This window comes from Hylobates moloch, unplaced genomic scaffold, assembly GCF_009828535.3.
Source record: "Hylobates moloch isolate HMO894 unplaced genomic scaffold, HMol_V3 SCAFFOLD_6, whole genome shotgun sequence".
In the NCBI taxonomy this organism is placed as follows: Eukaryota; Metazoa; Chordata; class Mammalia; order Primates; family Hylobatidae; genus Hylobates; species Hylobates moloch.
In genome coordinates, this window is record NW_026652281.1 from 107,915,290 (window position 1) to 107,933,711 (window position 18,422).

Sequence of the window (18,422 nt, forward strand, 5' to 3'; positions counted from 1 at the left end):
TTGAAAGAGTATATACAAGTATTTTACCCTTTATGAAAAGGATTGAAATGAAATTACAGCACTGCGTAAGATACCTGACTTGACTTTCAGAGATTTCATCAACATCAGGTTTCATTTAAAAATGCTTGAAACGGTCCCAGTCAGTCCAGAGGCTGCGGCTGTGGAGGTACCACCTGTGGAGAAACTGCAAAGATGCTGTCTGTGTGCGTCTCCGCGGCCGTGGCCCATGACCTTACTTGGTGGGCGGGACTGGTCTCCAGAAATGCTTTGGGTTCATCTTTCATTGCTGCAAGGAACCTCCATGCTTCTAACACTCATCTTCAGAAGACTAGGACTGCTGAGATGTCCTCTACTCTTAAAGAGCATATTCTTGGAGCTGATACCTCTGTTGACCTTGAAGAAAGTGGGCATGTCTTAAGTATTGGTGATGATGTTGTCCATGTACATGGGCTGAGGAATGTTCCAAGCAGAAGAAATGGTAGAGTTTTCTTCAGGCTTAAAGGATATGTCCTTGAACTTGGAACCTGACAATGTTGGCGTTGTAGTGTTTGAAAATAATAAACTAAGGAAGGAGGTATAGTGAAGAGGACAGGAACCATTGTGGATGTTCCAGTCGGTGAGGAGCTGTTGGGTCGTGTAGTTGATGCTCTTGGTAATGCTATTGATGGAAAGGGTCCAGTTGGTTCCAAGACCCATAAGTGAATCGGTCTGAAAGCCCCCAGAATCATTCCTCGAACTTCAGTGCAGGAACCAATGCCGACTGGCATTAAGACTGTGGATAGCTTGGTGCCAATTGGTCGTGGTCAGCATGAGCTGATTATTGGTGACCGAAAGACTGGGAAAACCTCAATTGCTATTGACACAATCATTAACCAGAAACATTTCAATGATAGATCTGAAGAAAAGAAGAAGCTGTACTGTATGTATGTTTCTGTTGGTCAAAAGAGATCCACTGTTGCTCAGTTGGTGAAGAGACTTACAGATGCAGATGCCGTGAAGTACAACATTGTGGTGTCAGCTGCAGCCTCAGATGCTGCCCTACTTCAGTACCTGGCTCCTTACTCTGACTGTTCCATGGGAGAGTATTTTAGAGACGATGGCAAATATTCTTTGATCATCTGTGACGACTTATCCAAACAGGCTGTTGCTTACCGTCAGATGTCTCTGTTGCTCCACCGACCCCCTGATCGTAAGGCCTGTCCTGGTGATGTGTTTTACCTACACTCCCAGTTGCTGGAGAGAGCAGCCAAAATGAATGATGCTTTTGGTGGTGGCTCCTTGACTGCTTTGCTAGTCATAGAAACACAGGCTGGTGATGTGTCTGCTTACATTCCAACGAATGTCATTTCCATCACTGACAGACAGATCTTCTTGGAAACAGAATTGTTCTACAGAGATATCCGCTCTGCCGTTAACATTGGTCTGTCTGTGTCTCGTGTTGGATCTGCTGCCCAAACCAGGACTATGAAGCGGGTGGCAGGTACCATGAGCTGGAATTGGCTCAGTATTGTGAAGTTGCTGCTTTTGCCCAGTTTGGTTCTGACTTCGATGCTCCCACTCAACAACTTTTGAGTCGTGGTGTGCATCTAACTGAGTTGCTGAAGCAAGGACAGTATTCTCCCACGGTTATTGAAGAACAAGTGGCTGCTATCTATGCGGGTGTAAGGGGGTATCTTGATAAACTGGAGCCCAGCAAGATTACAAAGTTTGAGAATGCTTTCTTGTCTCATGTTGTCAGCCAGCACTAAGCCCTGTTGGCACTATCAGGGCTGATGGAAAGATCTCAGAAGACTCAGATGCAAAGCTGACGGAGATTGTAGCAAACTTCTTGGCTGGATTTGAAGCTTAAACTCCTATGGATTCACATCAAATGTCAGTTCAGTTTTGTCATCGTTTGCTCTAGTAAATTAGTTTCATTTGTAAAAGGGTTACTCTCATACTTCTTTTGTACAAAAATCACATTAAAAAGTTTCCATAATGCATAAAAAAAAAAAGAGGAGAGTTCCGGAGACCAGGCAGCTGCCACAGCTGAACACTGCTGCTCCACGGTGGAGTCCCTGCACCGCCGCCAGCATCGTGGTGTTTTACTTCACCAGCAGCAGCGTTAATTCATCTGCCTGCACTATTTACATGGGAAGGGATAAATATGAAATAGAGACAGGGTTTCACCATTTTGGCCAGAATGGTCTCGATCTCCTGACCTCGTGATCCGCCCACCTCAGCCTCCCAAAGTGCTGGGATTACAGGCATGAACCACCACGCCTGGCCCTTGAGTTTTATATCTCTCCTACTAACCCATAAATCATCATGAAGATCTGATCAAGCATGGCTGGCCTGAAGATACCTGGTTTCGTGTGGACAGACTCTCTTCGGCTCATGTATACCTTCAATTGCATAAGGGAGAGAATATAGGAGACATTCCAAAGGAAGTGCTGATAGACTGCGCCCACCTTGTGAAGGCCAGTAGCATTCAAGGCTGCAAGAACAACGTTAATGTGGTATATACGCCGTGGTCTAACCTGAAGAAAACAGCTGACATGGATGTGGGGCAGATAGGCTTTCACATGCAGAAGGATGTGACAACGGGGAAGAAAGTAAATGAGATCCTGAACCGATTAGAAAAAAACAAAGTGGAGCGGGGTGCGGTGACTCACCCCTGTAATCCCAGCACTTTGGGAGGCCGAGACGGGCGGATCACGAGGTCAGGAGATCGAGACCATCCTGGCTAGCACGGTGAAACCCCGTCTCTACTAAAAATACAAAAAATTAGCTGGGCGTGGTGGCAGATGCCTGTAGTCGCAGCTACTCAGGAGGCTGAGGCCGGAGAATGGCGTGAACCCGGGAGGCAGAGCTTGCAGTGAGCCGAGATCGCGCCACTGCACTCCAGCCTGGGTGAGAAAGCGAGACTCCATCTCAAAAAAAAAGAAAAAGAAAAATCCCAAGTGGAGTGGTTCCCAGACCTAACAGCAGAGAAAGAATGCAGAGATGGTGAAGAGAGGAATGAGAAAAAGCCGAAATTCAGGAAACGAAAAAGACAGAAAAAGAAGACACGAAGAAGAGAGAAATGGATGAACTTAGGAGCTATTCATCACTAATGAAAGTTGAAAATATGTCTTCACATCAGGATGGCCATGATTCAGATGAATTCATGTAAAAGGAGAAAAGGACCTTTGAAAGATGTGAATGTAGAGACAATTGCAGAACTTTGGGTTTCATCTGTGTTCTGAAATATAAAATACAACCAAAATTCTACCTTCTTCCTATCCAGAAATGATTGATTTTGGAGTTTAAAAAATTTTTACCTTTTTTGCTGGCAGAAAACGATCAGATATGTATAAAATAGTTGAACTTGACAGCATATAACTGAAAGTGGAAATGCTTTTGGCAGAACATGCCTTGGTGCCTTGTGAAAGCCAGCTGGGCCTTGTTCTTGAGATGGACTTTAAAATGAACCAACTCTGAAAAGTACTTCTGTTGCTGTGGTCTATCCCTGAAAACAGGTGTCTCGAAACTCTTTTCATATTCTTAAAATAATCTTCACTTCTGTTAAGAAGAACATGTTGGTGGGTAATTATGCAAATGTTTCCCTTTCCCTGATTTCCCAATTAGAAAAAACAGCATAAGAGTTTTGGAAAAGAGAGTTCCAGAAGATTGTTGGCTTCAGTATTCACGTTCCATCATGTCATCTGGGTCTGTTAGTGTAGTGACCCTCAGCGCAGCCTGTCCTGGCTTTTACGTCTTTGCTTCCTCTGAGCAGGGGCCTCCATCTTAGTATCATTATATTTAAAGAAATCGATGGTGTTCATCAAGGTGGGGCCTGTGGCAGTTGTTGCCTGAGCACCAAGTCGCCCAAGTCACCTATGCAACAACTTCTGGGCTCAGGAGTAATTTCTCAGCACCGAGGGTAAAATAGGAAGGAATGCTGTGTTGATCATTTGGGAGATGTAGGTTACCTGATTGGTGCCTTGGGATGCAGCACGAAGCAGAAGTCCATATTGCAATTATGATTTTAGAAGGAACTAAGCATTTCACCAGGCAGCCAAGTAATTATTTTCTTTACCTTGAAATCGTATTTGAGTTGTAACCCCAGAGTTCAATTTCTCATTGTAGATTCAGTAACTTACTATGTAACATTACTTCTCACTTGAACCTCTCGCTATCTGTTGTGATTCTGAGCAGAAGATGTCTTTTGATTGCAGTATGTAAGATAACCCCTGTAGAAGGAGACAAAATGAGGAGAAAGAGAACAAAGCCTGCAGGACCAGAGGCATACAGATGGACATTTTACTCACACCCACAGCAGCAAGAATGACTTCCTGCAACAGATACTCCACCTGTAATAGCACTTTGGAACTGTGGGCAAAACCAGAAGGCTAGTGTTTCCATTTATGTATGGGGTTGAACTGGAAAACTCCCTGAGGCATAATTCATTGGCCAAATTTTGAGAGGGCATAGAAGATGACTTTAGAGATGGGTGGTTTTGTGTATGTGTCTAATGATATTCAGCCTGACGTTCTGCAATTTTAAAAGTTATAATAAAGTATCATTTTTTAATCTGAAAAAAAGCTTGAAACATATGTGTGGATGTATCATGCATTTATTTATGTATGTATATGAAGATGTTTAGAAGTTGAGGCTCTGTGAACTTTGAGAACAAAAGCATCCCACATCCAGATGATTCCATTGCCACAAACTCTTGTAAGGGTGGACTACTCTGCTCAGAAACCTTCCAAATAAACTGCAAACCCTTTATCCTGGCATTTGAAACACTCACATTTTCTGGTTACAGTTCCCACTACTGTTCCACCAAGTACCTCCTACATGTACACACACACAACACACGCACACAAGTATTTCTTTCTCTTTATCAATACCTTCCACCTTCCCACCTCTGTGTATTTATTCACATCAACTCCTCTGCCGAGATGTCCATTTCATCTGTCTAAATATTGCCATCTTTATATGTTCGTTCCAAAGCTGGAAGTAAGTTCTTCCTTATCTGAACCTTCACAGCAGCACCTAAGCTGTCCCTGTAGGCTGGCACTTTTCACTGCCTATGTTAATTACAATTATTATGCCTTTTCTTCCCTAATTGGACTTTTTGAAAGGGAGGATCATACTGCATTTATCTTTCATTTGATTACTGCAGTGTTTTTGGTGTTTTTGCTTTGGGTTTTTTTTTTTTTTTTTTTTTTTTTGAGACAGAGTCTTGCCCTGTCACCCAGGCTGGAGTGCAGTGGTGCAATCTTAGTTCACTGCAACCTCCGCCAACCAGTTCAAGTGATCCTACTGCCTCAGCCTCCCGAGTAGCTGGGATTACAGGCATGCGCCACCACGCCTGGCTAATTTTTGTATTTTTAGTAGAGACGGGGTTTCACCATATTGGCCAGGCTGGTCTTGAGCTCCTGTCCTCAAGTGATCCGCTCACCTCGGCCTACCAAAGTGCTGGCATTACAGGCATGAGCCAGCACGCCCGGCTGATTACTGCAGGGTTTTTCAAACAGGATGTATTCTTGCAGTCTGTGTTTTAGAGAATTTCATAATTTTGGTGACCACTTCTGTACTGATTTTTAGAGTGACATAAGCATAATTTGGACTATCTGGATAACCATCTTAACCCTGAAACCTACCAAGCGGTTCAGTGCCCACATTTGTTTGAGTTTATAATCACTTTTTGGCACCAAGAAAAAACCAGCTGTAATACATGTGATGGGTATGCAACAGGTGGAGACCAAATGACCTGCTGTGTGAATAGAGGTTTTTTTTTTTTTAGTGAGTCAGATAAAGAAATGTGGTATCAGAACTGAATCCTCCCCATATCATAAAATAGCATGCATGCCAGATTCAAAGGAACCTGCGTAGTCATAGGCCAGAACCCTGTTTATCTGCCATTTAGCTTGGCAAAACTTGGATCTCATTGGTTTTCAGTTTTGTTTGTATTTAATTTGTATTCATTCTTCCATTTAATATTGTTTTGTTTTTATGTCTATGTACGAGTTTTAAGATAAAGTTCATGGACCAGGGACAGTGGCTCACACCTGCAGTTTGGGAGGCCAAAGTGAGAGGATCGTTTGAGTCCAGGAGTTCAAGGCTGCACTGAGCTATGATCATGCTACTGCCCTCCAGCCTGGGTGGCATAGCAAGACCCCATAAAAACAAAAAGAAACAAGCAAAAAAAACAGAGTTTATGCCTAGTTCTGTTTGCATGTACTTAAGAGACAGCATACAGTAATTTAAATCAGTCCTGGGGGTAGCAGATATGTAGGATGAACAAGTCGAGAGATTTAATGTACGAACTAAGGACTACAGGTAATAAAACTATACAGTAGACAGGATTCATGCTAGATGAGATTTTAGCTGGTCTTGCTACAAAAACAAAAAAAAAGTGGGTAACTAATGTGAGATGATGGATATGTTTGTTTTACTATAGTAACCTTCTTAATAGGTATATGTATCCCATGACATCATGCTGTGTGCCTTAAATATACACAATAACATTTATTTTTTTAAAAAGTCAGGCCAGGTGCAGTAGCTCACGTCTGTAATCCCGGCACTTTGGGAGGCCGAGGTGAGTGGATCACCTAAGGTTAGGAGTTTGAGACCAGTCTGACCAACATGGCGAAACCCCATGTCTACTAAAAATACAAAATTAGCCAGGTGTGATGGCACATGCCTCAGCTACTTGGGAGGCTGAGGCAGGAGAATCGCTTGAACCCAGGAGGCAGAAGTTGCTGAGATGACACCATTGCACTCCAGCCTGGGCAGCAAGAGCAAAACTCTGTCTCAAAGAAAAAAAATTCAATCCTAGAGGGTCTGCAAGAATAACTTTCTTTAACAACAACAAAAAAATAGCTGAGTGTGGGAGGCCAAGGTGAGCAGATGGCTTGAGCCCAGCAATTCAAGACCACCCTGGGCAACATAGCAAGACCCTATCTCAAAAAAAAAAAATTAGGTGGGCATGGTGGTGCACTCCTGTAGTCCCAGCTACTCGGGAGCCTGAGGTGGGAGGTCGAGGCTGCAGTGAGCTGAGATCATGCCACTGCACTCCAGCCTGGGCAACAGAATGAGACCCTGCCTCAGAAAAGAAAAAGCTACACTTATTAATTTTTAGCAGCACTAACTTAGATGTTAGATATTCATCATCCTCTACCCAGTGCAGCTTAGATTCAGCTTTATAATTGATCTCTATTTGCTAAAGGCATATTTGGTAGGTAGACACAGATGGTGGGGCCCCAGACAAAAACGGCCATTGCTTTATTGATCTCTGCTATTTGTTTTCAGCTTGTAGGAACTGCACCTGGGTCCTCAAAACAAAACCTTTTGTATCCTTGGTAAATTGTTCCCAATTCATAAAAGAATAATACTAATAAGACAAGCCCGCCAGTATATATATTTAAAGGACCAGGCAGCTGCTAAACCCCCACACTTTTTCTTGCTACAATTCAGAGAAAATGTTCTTCAAAGGAGGAAGCTGGCTTTGGTTATACATCAGAACAAGTATCATTCTAGGAAGTGAGCTAAACAGACCAGCGCCACATGGGCAAAATAATTGTTACCAGCTTAACAGATTTCACTGCAGCTTTGAGGAAGCAGAGCATTACTGTCATGTGCAGAGAGGATTCCTAGCTCATATTTGGAACAAGGAAGTTCAAGATCTCATCCAGGCCTATCTGGAAGAAGGAAAGAAGTGGTGGATTGGGCAAAATGTAATGCCATTGAAAAAGCATCAAGACAACAAATACCCAGGTAAGACTCTGGGGTTTAGTGTTTATGAAGGAAACTTCCTTATATTTTATTCTGGGACAGAAAAAAAAAAAAGAAAATCTTAATCTTTCTGCTTTTGTATACAGAAAAACCAGTCACTTTACTTCATTACCATCTTTCCTCTGAAATATTTCCATTTTGTGCTACAGCCTTTGATTTGTCTGTGTAGCAAAAATGATGCAATTTTTCCTAGAACCCATCTAAAGTTAACTTACCTAACCTTTCACTAAAAGAATTATGCTAGGTTTGAAAGACAGAAACCTTTGATGGTCATTTTTTTCCTAATAAACATCTCTTCATTATTCTTTTTTTTTTTTTTTTTTTTTTTTTTGAGACGGAGTCTCGCTCTGTCGCCCAGGCTGGAGTGCAGTGGCGCGATCTCGGCTCACTGCAAGCTCCGCCTCCCGGGTTCACGCCATTCTCCTGCCTCAGCCTCTCCAAGTAGCTGGGACTACAGGCGCCCGCCACCACGCCCGGCTAATTTTTTTGTATTTTTAGTAGAGACAGGGTTTCACCGTGGTCTCGATCTCCTGACCTCGTGATCCGCCCGCCTCGGCCTCCCAAAGTGCTGGGATTACAAGCGTGAGCCACCGCGCCCGGCCATCTCTTCATTATTCTGATCTTTAAGTTTCCTAACGCAAAACTGAGAGGAAGATTATCTACCTATTGTCTTTCTTACAAAGTGTTTTCTTTTTTTTTTTTTTTTTTTTTGAAATGGAGTCTTGCTCTGTCACGCAGGCTGGAGTGCAGTGGTGCCATCTTGGCTCCACTGCAAGCTCTGCCTCCTGGGTTCACGCCATTCTGCCTCAGCCTCCCGAGTAGCTGGGACTACAGGCGGCCGCCACCATGCCCGGCTAATTTTTTGTATTTTTAGTAGAGATGGGGTTTCACTGTGTTAGCCAGGATGATCTCGATCTCCTGGCCTCGTGATCCGCCCGCCTTGGCCTCCCAAAGTGCTGGGATTACAGGCATGAGCCACCGCACCCAACCCTTACAAAGTGTTTTCAAAGTTATGCACCATAATCTTGAAGTTTTAGAGACAAATCCAAGCCTTTATTGTATCATTCTCATCATCTTCATTAACGTGTAGGTAAAGTAATACTAAGCCTTGTGGTAAGGAACACCTACAAAAAAAAAAAACTATAATGTATGGGAGGAAATTCTACATTTTTATCTATTGGAAGTCAGCCAAATTTGGCTTTCATATTTACTTTTAAAAAATGCCTGGCGGGGTGGGCGCAGTGGCTCAGGCCTGTAATCCGAGCACTTTGGAAGGTGGAGGTGGATGGATCACCTGAGATCAGGAGTTCGAGACCAGCCTGGCCAAAATGGTGAAACCCCATCTCTACTAAAAATACAAAAATTAGCTGGGCGTGGTGGCGGGTGCCTGTAATCCCAGCTACTTGGGACGCTGAGGCAGGAGAATTACTGGAACCCAGGAGGCAGAGGTTGCAGTGAGCGGAAATCACACCACTGCACTCCAGCTTGGGCGACTGAGTGAGACTGTCTCAAAAACAATAATAAAAAATAAATCTAAAAGCCTGGCTTTCAAGTATGAGGCTCATCTGGGTCTGATCTCCCCTCAGCAGACGTTGCAGCCCACGGGCCCCCAAAGCCCCCTAGCTGCACCTACCTGTCCAGAAACTTCCATCAGATCTCATCCAAAGGGGACGAGTGCTTACTGAGATACTATTTCATTTGCCAGACTGGTAAGTGATAAAGCTACATGCTACCAAAGACCCAAATTTTACAAACTGATTCTAAATAAAGAGTGCATGTGAGAGTATTGGTTAAATAGTCTGTGAGTGGTAGACCATGGGATGATACAGGGCTTTTGATTTTCATGATACTGATTAGCGTGAGAAACTTATCTGGTGTGACTTCCTTGGATCCATCCCCACTGGGAGTTGGAAGAGTTGTGCCTTGATGTCCTCCTCGTGTTTTGACTTGGGCAGAGTGTGGGAGAAATTGTAGTGGTGACACCATTTTCCACATGCACACTCATAATTCAGTCAGCATTTGGGCTTCAGAGGGAAGGATGGGAAAGAGAAGGAGGAGAAGAGAATAAGGCAGAGGAAGATGAGAAGACGAAGGGTGAGAGGGTTGTTATCCGAAGTTCACTTCTGCAGAAGTAGATCAGGATTAAGCTATGTATGTATGTATGCATTCGTGTGTGTGTGTGTGTAGTTGTTGTATTTCTTTATTTCTTTATTTCTTTATTTCTTTATTTTTCCAAGACTGAGTTTTGCTTTTGTTGTCCAGGCTGGAGTGCAATGGTGCAATCTCGGCTCACCGCAACCTCCGCCTCCCAGGTTCAAGTGATTCTCCTGCCTCAGCCTCCAGAGTAGCTGAGATTACAGGCATGTGCCACCATGCCCGGCTAATTTTGTATTTTTAGTAGAGACGGGGTTTCTCCATGTTGGTCAGGCCGGTCTCGAACTCCCAACCTCAGATGATCCGCCTGCCTCGGCCTCCCAAAGTGTTGGGATTACAGGCTTGAGCCACCATGCCCAGCCTATTTATTTTTGTGTGTGGAGATGGGGGTCTTGTTATGTTGCCCAGCCTGGTCTCGAACTCCTGGACTCAAGCAATCCTCCCACCTCGGCCTCTCAAAGTGCTGGGATTACAGGAATGAGCCGCTGTGCCCGGCCTTGGTGATTTCTTAAAAAAAACAACTACCGTGCAACCGAGCAATTTCTCTTATTGCAGAAAGAGAAAACCTGTGCTCATGTAAAACTATGTATATGGATGCTTATAGCAGCTTTATTCATAATAGAGCAAAACTGGAAACAATCCAGATGTCTGTCAACAGGTGAATGGTTAAACCACTGTGGTCCAGCCATGGCAGTCATACTGTTTCCAGTCTCCCGGTGACTCTTTCCCACTTCCCTCTCTCTACTCAACCTCCAACAACAGGGAGCCTCCCTCAGTCTCATTCTTAGGTCAGGTGATAACCTTGCTTTCTAACTCAAGGAGAAAAAAAATCAAAGCAATCTGGAGTCTGTCCAAGGCTCGGACCGCCAAATCTAGCCACCTACCAGCACCTGTACCTGTAGAGCGACAAAGCCTTCTCTCATCCTGCTACAAACCTTCATACTCCTACCCAAAGTGAAGCTCTCTGGTTGTTGAATTGGATTCCATGGAATCCAATTCAGTAATAAAAAGAAACAAACTATTGATACACACAGCAATCTCCAGAAAATTATGCCAAGTGAACAAAGCCAATCTCAAAATGTTACGTACTCCATGGTGCCATTTATTGAGCATTCTTGAAATGATAACATGATAGAAATGGAGAACAGATTAGTGGTTGTCGGGGTCTAAGGAGGGCACGGGGGCAGGAAGGAAGTAGGCATGGCCATAAAAGGGCAATGTGGGCCAGGCACAGTGGCTTACACCTGTAATCCCAGCACTTTGGGAGGTCAAGGCGGGTGGATCATGAGGTCAAGAGATTGAGACCATCCTGGCCAAAATGGTGAAACCCTAGTCTCTACTAAAAATACACAAATTAGCCAGGCATGGTGGTGTGCACCTGTAGTCCCAGGTACTCAGGAGGCTGAGGCAGGAGAATGGCTTGAAGCCGGGAGGCGGAGGTTGCAGTGAGCCAAGATTGTGCCACTGCACTCTAGCCTGGTGACAGAGCAAGACTCCGTCTCAAAAAAAAAAAAAAAAAGTGGGGGTTAATGTGAGGGATTCTTATAGCAATAGAAAAAAATTTTTTGACATGACTGTATCAGCGTCCATATCCTGTTGTTACCCTTGCAAGATGTTACCCTTGGAAACTGGATACAGGCATCTCTCTGCATTTTCTCTTACATCTGCATGTGAATATACAATTATCTCAAAATAATGTTACATTTTTTTAAAAAAAGAAAAATGCCCCGATGTAAGTATACACATCACTTACACAGTATTCTTGCCAAAAAAATAGAGTCATGCAAATTAAAAACAAAGTGAGATACCCTTTCCCATCTATCAGATCGTCATAAATCCACAAACTTAACAACATATTCCATTGGCAAGGCCGTAAGAAAACAGGTACTCTCATAAGTTGCTAGTGAGAATGCAGTAAGATATAATCTCTATATATTTATAAATAAAGGGGAACTCAGCAATATCTAGCAAAATTACATATACATCTAACCTTGACTCAGTGTCCACTGCTAGGAATCTATCCCAAAGTCAAACCAGCAAAAGTGCAAAAAGATGCACACATAAGGCTATTCATTGTAGCTCTCTGTGATCGCAAAAAAGTAGGAATAATCCTCATGCCCATCAAGAGGGAACTAGTTGTAAAAAACAAATAACAATCTCCATCTACTGCAGTGGGGTTATCTCTATGATGTATTTTTTTAGTGGAAAATAGGTACGGAACATATATATTTGCCTATATACATACATGTACGTATAAATATAACAGAAGGAGAAACAAAAACTAATGGAAATGGTTACCTATGAGGGAGAGAGAAAATAGGGCAGAAAGGATGAAGATGGAAATAAGACCTTTTGAAATGTACCTGGTTTTATAGTTTGGCACTGGAACTCTTTAAATGTTTTCCATAATTATTGCTATGGTTTGAATGTACCCCTTCCAAAACAGGTGTTGCCAATGTGATCGCATTAAGAGGTGGGGACTTTAAGAGGTGGGTTGGCCTACAGGGCTCCTCCCTTGTGAACAGGATGGGGCCCTTATAAAAGGACTTGGCAGAGGGCGGGCTTCTCTCGCTTTCCACCTTATGAAGATGCAGTCCGCCCCCAACTCCAAGTGCCAGTGCCGCCTTCTTGGACGTCCAGCTGCCAGAACTGTGAGAATTAGATTTCTGTTCTTTATAAATTACCCTGTTTGTGGTAGTCTGTTATAGCAGCGCAAAACAGACTAAAGCAATTATAAAACAAATTTACGTCAACTTTTTTTTCTTTTTTTTTTGAGATGCAGTTTTACTCTTGTTGCCCAGGCTGGAGTGCAATGGCGTGATCTTGGCTCACTGCAACCTCCATCTCGCGGGTTCAAGTGATACTCCTGCCTCAGCCTCCCAAGTAGCTGGGGTTACAGGCACCTGGCTAATTTTTGTATTTTTAGTAGAGACGGGGGTTTCGCCATCCTGGCCAGGCTGGTCTCGAACTCCTGACCTCAGGTGATACAGTCTCCTCAGCCTCCCAAAGTGCTGGGATTACAGGCGTGAGCCGCTGCACCCAGCCTGTCAACATTTTAAAAAGCAATCCCTAAAAGTAGGGAAAGAGAGGGGAGGAGAAGAATTGGAGCTAATAAGTTTGGACAATTTTTAAGGTAATTTTGCTCAAGAGCAGAAAACAGCTGGGGCAATAGTTCATGAGGCCAATATAAGTTGTTGGGTTTTTTTTTAAGACAGAAAAAACAGCATGCAGGAATGATGTACTTAATTTGAGCTACCAAACAACTAGAGGGATTCACTTTGGGTAGGAGTAGGAAGATTTGTAGCAGCATGAGAGAAGGCATTGTCGCTCTGCAGGTACAGGTGCTGGTAGGCAGCTAGATTTGATGGTCAGAGTCGTGGAAGGTCTCTAAATTGCTTTGATATTCTCCTTGAGTTAGAAAGCAAGGTTATCACCTGACCTGAGAATGAAACTGAGGGAGGCTCCCAGGTGTTGGAGGTTGAGTAGAGAGCGGGAAGTGGGAGTCACCTGGGAGAGTGGAAACTGACTGCCAGGCAGTATGAAGGCAGGCCGCTCAAGCTTCACGATCGCGAATTTAAGCTGAGCCATAGTCATTGTGGTTATATGATTTTCTCTAGCCATTTCCAACAGCGTGTGTGAGAAACTCTTGCTCATGTATGCAAGGAGGCATGTTGAAGAATGTTATTGCCAGACGGGCGTGGTGGCTCACACCTGTAATCCCAGCACTTTGGGAGGCCAAGCCGGGCAGATTACCTGAGGTCAGGAGTTCAAGACCAGCCTGGCCAACATGGTGAAACCTCGTTTCTACTAAAAATAAAAAATTAGGCGTGGTGGCACGTGCCTGTAATCCCAGCTACTCGGGAGGCTGAGGCAGGAGAATCGCTTGAACCCAGGAGGTGGAGATTGCCGTGAACCAAGATCGCGCCATTGCATTCCAGCCTGGGCAACAGAGCAAAAACTCTGTCTCAAAAAAAGAATGTTATCATCCACCTTCTGAACTCTTTTATCTCTACTAATGAGCGTTACAGAACACAAAGGGGAATATTACGCTTAGTATGGACTTTTCCATTTATGCTGGAGGTTGCAAACTTTTTTGGTGAAAAATCAGACCCTGGCGATGACCTTAAGCAGCAGGATGTAAATAACTCCACAAGCTTAGTGGTCCAATAATGGAACACTAGGCATAAATGGGTTAATGAACTTCTCAGTGTTGACCCAACTAGTGAACTTAATTTGAAATGTGGGACACCATAATGTGATGTGAGCAGGCTCCCGAACAGAAGGGCTACTGCAGAATTCTTAGTGTCCTTAAAAAACTGGATAGGAATTTTTAATTTGTGTTTTCCTGATTATCACATATGTGCATTTAATGATGGTTTTATAGACTTGTAGCAATAGCTATAACCTATAAATTAACTTGTGTATTGGCTTCCAAATAGGTGACTTTTTGGACGGAGATGCCCATTATGAAAGAAATGGAAATAATTCTCATTTGTACCAGAGACACAAGAAGACAAAAAGAGGAGTTGCAATAGCAAGAGACAAAATGCCCCCAGGTAATGCGTCACTCCTCTAGTAACCTTAAAAATCCGTGGAATCAATTTCTGCTAAAAGAATGCAGAAGACTGAATTAATGCTGAAATGTGTTATAACACGTGCCCCATATTCGTTGCAGTCTATTCTGTCTGATCTTAATATGGCAATCTTTGCCTTCGTTTTATATATGTGTTTTCTTGATATGCCCTTGGCCATCTTCTTTTCGTATATTCCCAAATAAAAGACAAGGTTTTATTCCCACAAAATTTTTCATCAACAAAGAGAAAGTCATCTTAAAGTTCTTGCAAAGTCTTTCAAATTATGGTGTTATCACTTGTTTATTTAATTTTGAAAAACACGTGCTATTTGGAAAGGATTCGTTAGCCTGAAATGACGGCACTCAGTATCAGTGGATGGGTGGTTACAGAGATCAACTGAAAGAAGGGAGTAAAATAGAGCAATTTAAAGTGGATCTCGTGATCACTCCTCGGGGTATGACCTCACAGCTGCGATTGTTAGATGTCCTGATCAACAAACCCTTTAAATATCACCTAGCAATTTAGAAAGTTTTATTTAGAGACATGAATATATATTTAAATAACAAATGTAAAATCCAACTTTTCTCAATCCTTTGTAAATGGGGACTTGTGAGTTGTAGGAAAATGTTTAGTGATAACATTAGGTGGAAGTAAAGATGACATATTTTGGAAAACTGTTAAATCCAAAAGTTGTTCCGATGATACTTAATGCAATGATGTTAAAGACACATTTGAAATGTTTAATCTATGTCATGAAATGTGAGTTTCGTGAGAGCAATGCTTCCAATATTAGTTTACATAACGTGGCTTTAAATGTCATAGTAAAACTAAATTACTGAATTAAATAGACATTTGACTATTTCACCTATATCCTTTAAGTTTATATTGTCAAGCTTGCCCCAGGAATACTTTTTAAAATCTCCTCACTGGGAAAAATGTAGACTGCCTTATTGTGGGGCAATTTACCTAACAAGCAATATGCCTAATATTTATGTATGTCCTTTAAAAAGTTTGCGGGCTGGATCTCCCCTCAGCAGACGTTGGCTCATACCTGTAATCCTAGGTGTGGCTTGGGTGTAATACAGTGGCTCACACCTGTAATCCCAGCACTTTGGGAGGCTGAGGTGGAAGGACTGCTTGAGGCCAGGAGTTCGAGTCCAACCTGGGCAACATACTGGGTCTCTGTCTCTACAAAAAAACTTCTAAAAATAAAAATTTTAAAAATTAGGCAGGTGTGGTGGCGCATGCCTGTAGTCTCAGCTACTCCGGAGGCTGAGGCAGGAAGATAGTTTAAATCCAGGAGTTAGAGGCTGTTAGAGCCATAATCAAGCCACCGCACTCCAGGCAGCCTTAAAATCTCTATCAGATTGCTTGTAAAAGTTTTTTGTAATTCAGAAATTTTCTTAGTGTGTATCTAGGTTACTTTTCACTAATTGTGCCTAGAACATGATGCTACATATACACATCTTTCTTGAATCAAGAATATCCTACGTATGTATCACTTCTATTTCATTTGTTCTGCTTTTGTCCTTAGGAAATACCAGGTATCTACGTGCCATATTGCTGCTTCCTATCCTCTGTGTCTTTCCTGAACTCTCTTTAAATGAAAAAGAATGGTTTCGTATTTATCACCCTTTTTGTTGTTAGAGGAGAGCACCTTACATTTATCTTCCGTATCAGGGACTAATTTTTCCACATGTGCTCAGTATTCCCTCCCATGTGTATTTTAATTTTTCTGCAATATTTTTTTTGTCATCTTGAAATCCTTTGACATTGTTTATTTTTCTTTTAATGTACCTCATTCTGGTGCATGTTAGCTTCAAGTGGTTTATGCTTACTATTTGGTTTGGTTACCTCCACCTTTCTCCATCATCATGGTGGCTGTGGTTGACTCGGTTTCTTGCCATGTCTTCTCACAAGACTTTCAGGATCATGTGATTCCTGGCCAAGAAATAAAAGCAAAATCATCTTATTCCCCAGTGGATTCGGATGAAACCGGTGATAAAATCAGGTACAACTCCAAGAGGAGACACTGGAGAAGAGGCATGCTGGGTCTGTAAGGAACTGCATGTTAAGATGGCACGTACACTTATGCTGTATCAATCAAGGTCATCTCTGTATCACTGCCATCTCACCTTTTGAAGCCGAAAATGTCACCATATTTTCAGGCATGTTTTATTCGGAAAATGGTTTTTCTCTTTGTTTCTATGCTCTTCACTCGTAAGCTGATGCAGTAATAAATATGTGAGACCTTTTATTTGGGGAAATAACCTTTTTCATTCTATTAATGATGTTCCTATTAAGGGTGTATTAACAGCTGTCTGAACTTTTCTTCTGGATTTTGCTGTTGATAATTTTCAGGGCTGTGCTTTCCCTGGAGTCCTCTGGATTCCATTCCCAGGTTCTTGAGTGATCATCATAGGTTCCCTTTTGACTTTTCCTTCCTTATCTTTATTTTTTTGGGGGGTGGGGGTGGAAGCTAGCTCTGTCGCCCAGGCTAGAGTGCAGTGGCAAGATTTCGGCTTACTGTAACCTCTGCCTCCCAGGTTCAAACAATTCTCCTGCCTCAGCCTCCCGAGTAGCTGGGATTATATGCGCCCGCCACCACGCCCGGCTAATTATTATGTTTTTAGTAGAGATAGGGGTTTCACCACACTGGCCAGGCTGGTCTCAAACTCCTGACCTCAAGTGATCTGCCTGCCTCAGCCTCCCAAAGTGCTGGGATTACAGACATGAGCTACCATGTCCAGCCTTGGTTTTCTATGTAAAACAATTTGCATTATTTTTAGCCATGAATAAGAAGTCCTCAAGTAAAACAAGTATTTCTGTGTTAGGCTTTTCCTTGAACTTAGTCTGCTTTCTTTTTTCTATAGCACCTGGTCGTGTTCCAACCACATGTCACTATCCTCTTCCTGCTCATCTTGTAAGTACTTCCCTTGACACCATACATTGTAAAATGTTGATCTCTTTGTCATACCTGGTAGATCTGGTTAGAGCTCTTCTAGAGTGTTCTGAATATAGTTTTCTAATAAGGAAAATAAAGTACTTATGTGCAAGAAAAAAAATTGGGTTTAATAGCTATTTCATTCAAGGATTTTTTTTTTTTTTTTTTTTGGAGACAGGGTCTCACTCTGTCACCCAGGCTGGAGTACAGTGGTGCAATCAATCTTGGCTCACTGCAACCTCTACTTCCCAGGTTCAAGTGATTCTCCTGCCTCAGCCTCCCAAGTAGCTGGGATTACAGGCCTGCGCCACCACACCCGGCTAATTTTTGTATTTTTAGTAGAGATGGGGTTTTGCTATGCTGGCCAGGCTGGTCTCAAACTCCTGACATCAAGCAATTCACCTGCCTCAGCCTCACAAAGTGCTGGGATTACAGGTGTGAGCCACCACCTCCAAACTTGGAATTTTTAAAGCCTCTCTGGCTTTCATGCTGATGTAATTATCAAGTATTTGTTGGTTGGGTATTTATTCCCGGCTTCATTCCAAAAAGGACTTGTGGCATCTTACAAAAATACAATGCAATAAAATGTAAACATCTAACAGGGAAAGGAAAATAAAGGTAGAAACTGTCCACCTAATCTATAAAATTTTACCTTCAAGAAACTTCTCAGCATTCTTGCCCTTGTGTCCTATGTAGAAACCCTTTAGTTGATGCCTAAACACAGATATGAATTTGTTTGACTCAATGTTCGCTGTAAAAATAAGTGTTTCTGGCTGGGCGCAGTGGCTCACGCCTGTAATCCCAGCACTTTGGGAGGCCGAGGCGGGTGGATCACGAGGTCAGGAGATCAAGACCATCCTGGCTAACATGGTGAAACCCCGTCTCTACTAAAAATATAAAAAATTAGCCGGGCATGGCGGTGGGTGCCTGTAGTCCTAGCTACTTGGGAGGCTGAGGCAGGAGAATGGCATGAACCCGGGAGGTGG

At 42.8% G+C, this 18,422-nt stretch overlaps 1 protein-coding gene and 2 pseudogenes across 1 annotated transcript in view; all 3 read left to right on the forward strand.

Annotated features, from left to right (window-relative positions):
* The first annotated feature begins 132 nt into the window (after positions 1 to 132).
* Positions 133 to 2,009, forward strand: LOC116471459 (ATP synthase subunit alpha, mitochondrial-like; annotated as a pseudogene).
* LOC116470612 (coiled-coil domain-containing protein 25-like) lies at positions 1,978 to 3,154 on the forward strand (annotated as a pseudogene).
* Positions 3,155 to 7,451: 4,297 nt separating this feature from the next.
* Positions 7,452 to 18,422, forward strand: part of PKD1L3 (polycystin 1 like 3, transient receptor potential channel interacting) — an 80,927-nt gene continuing 69,956 nt past the window's right edge. The window contains 4 exon segments of the mRNA XM_032156057.2: positions 7,452 to 7,746; positions 9,351 to 9,473; positions 14,358 to 14,474; positions 17,366 to 17,415. Of these exon segments, the coding sequence (XP_032011948.1) occupies positions 7,452 to 7,746; positions 9,351 to 9,473; positions 14,358 to 14,474; positions 17,366 to 17,415 (585 nt within the window).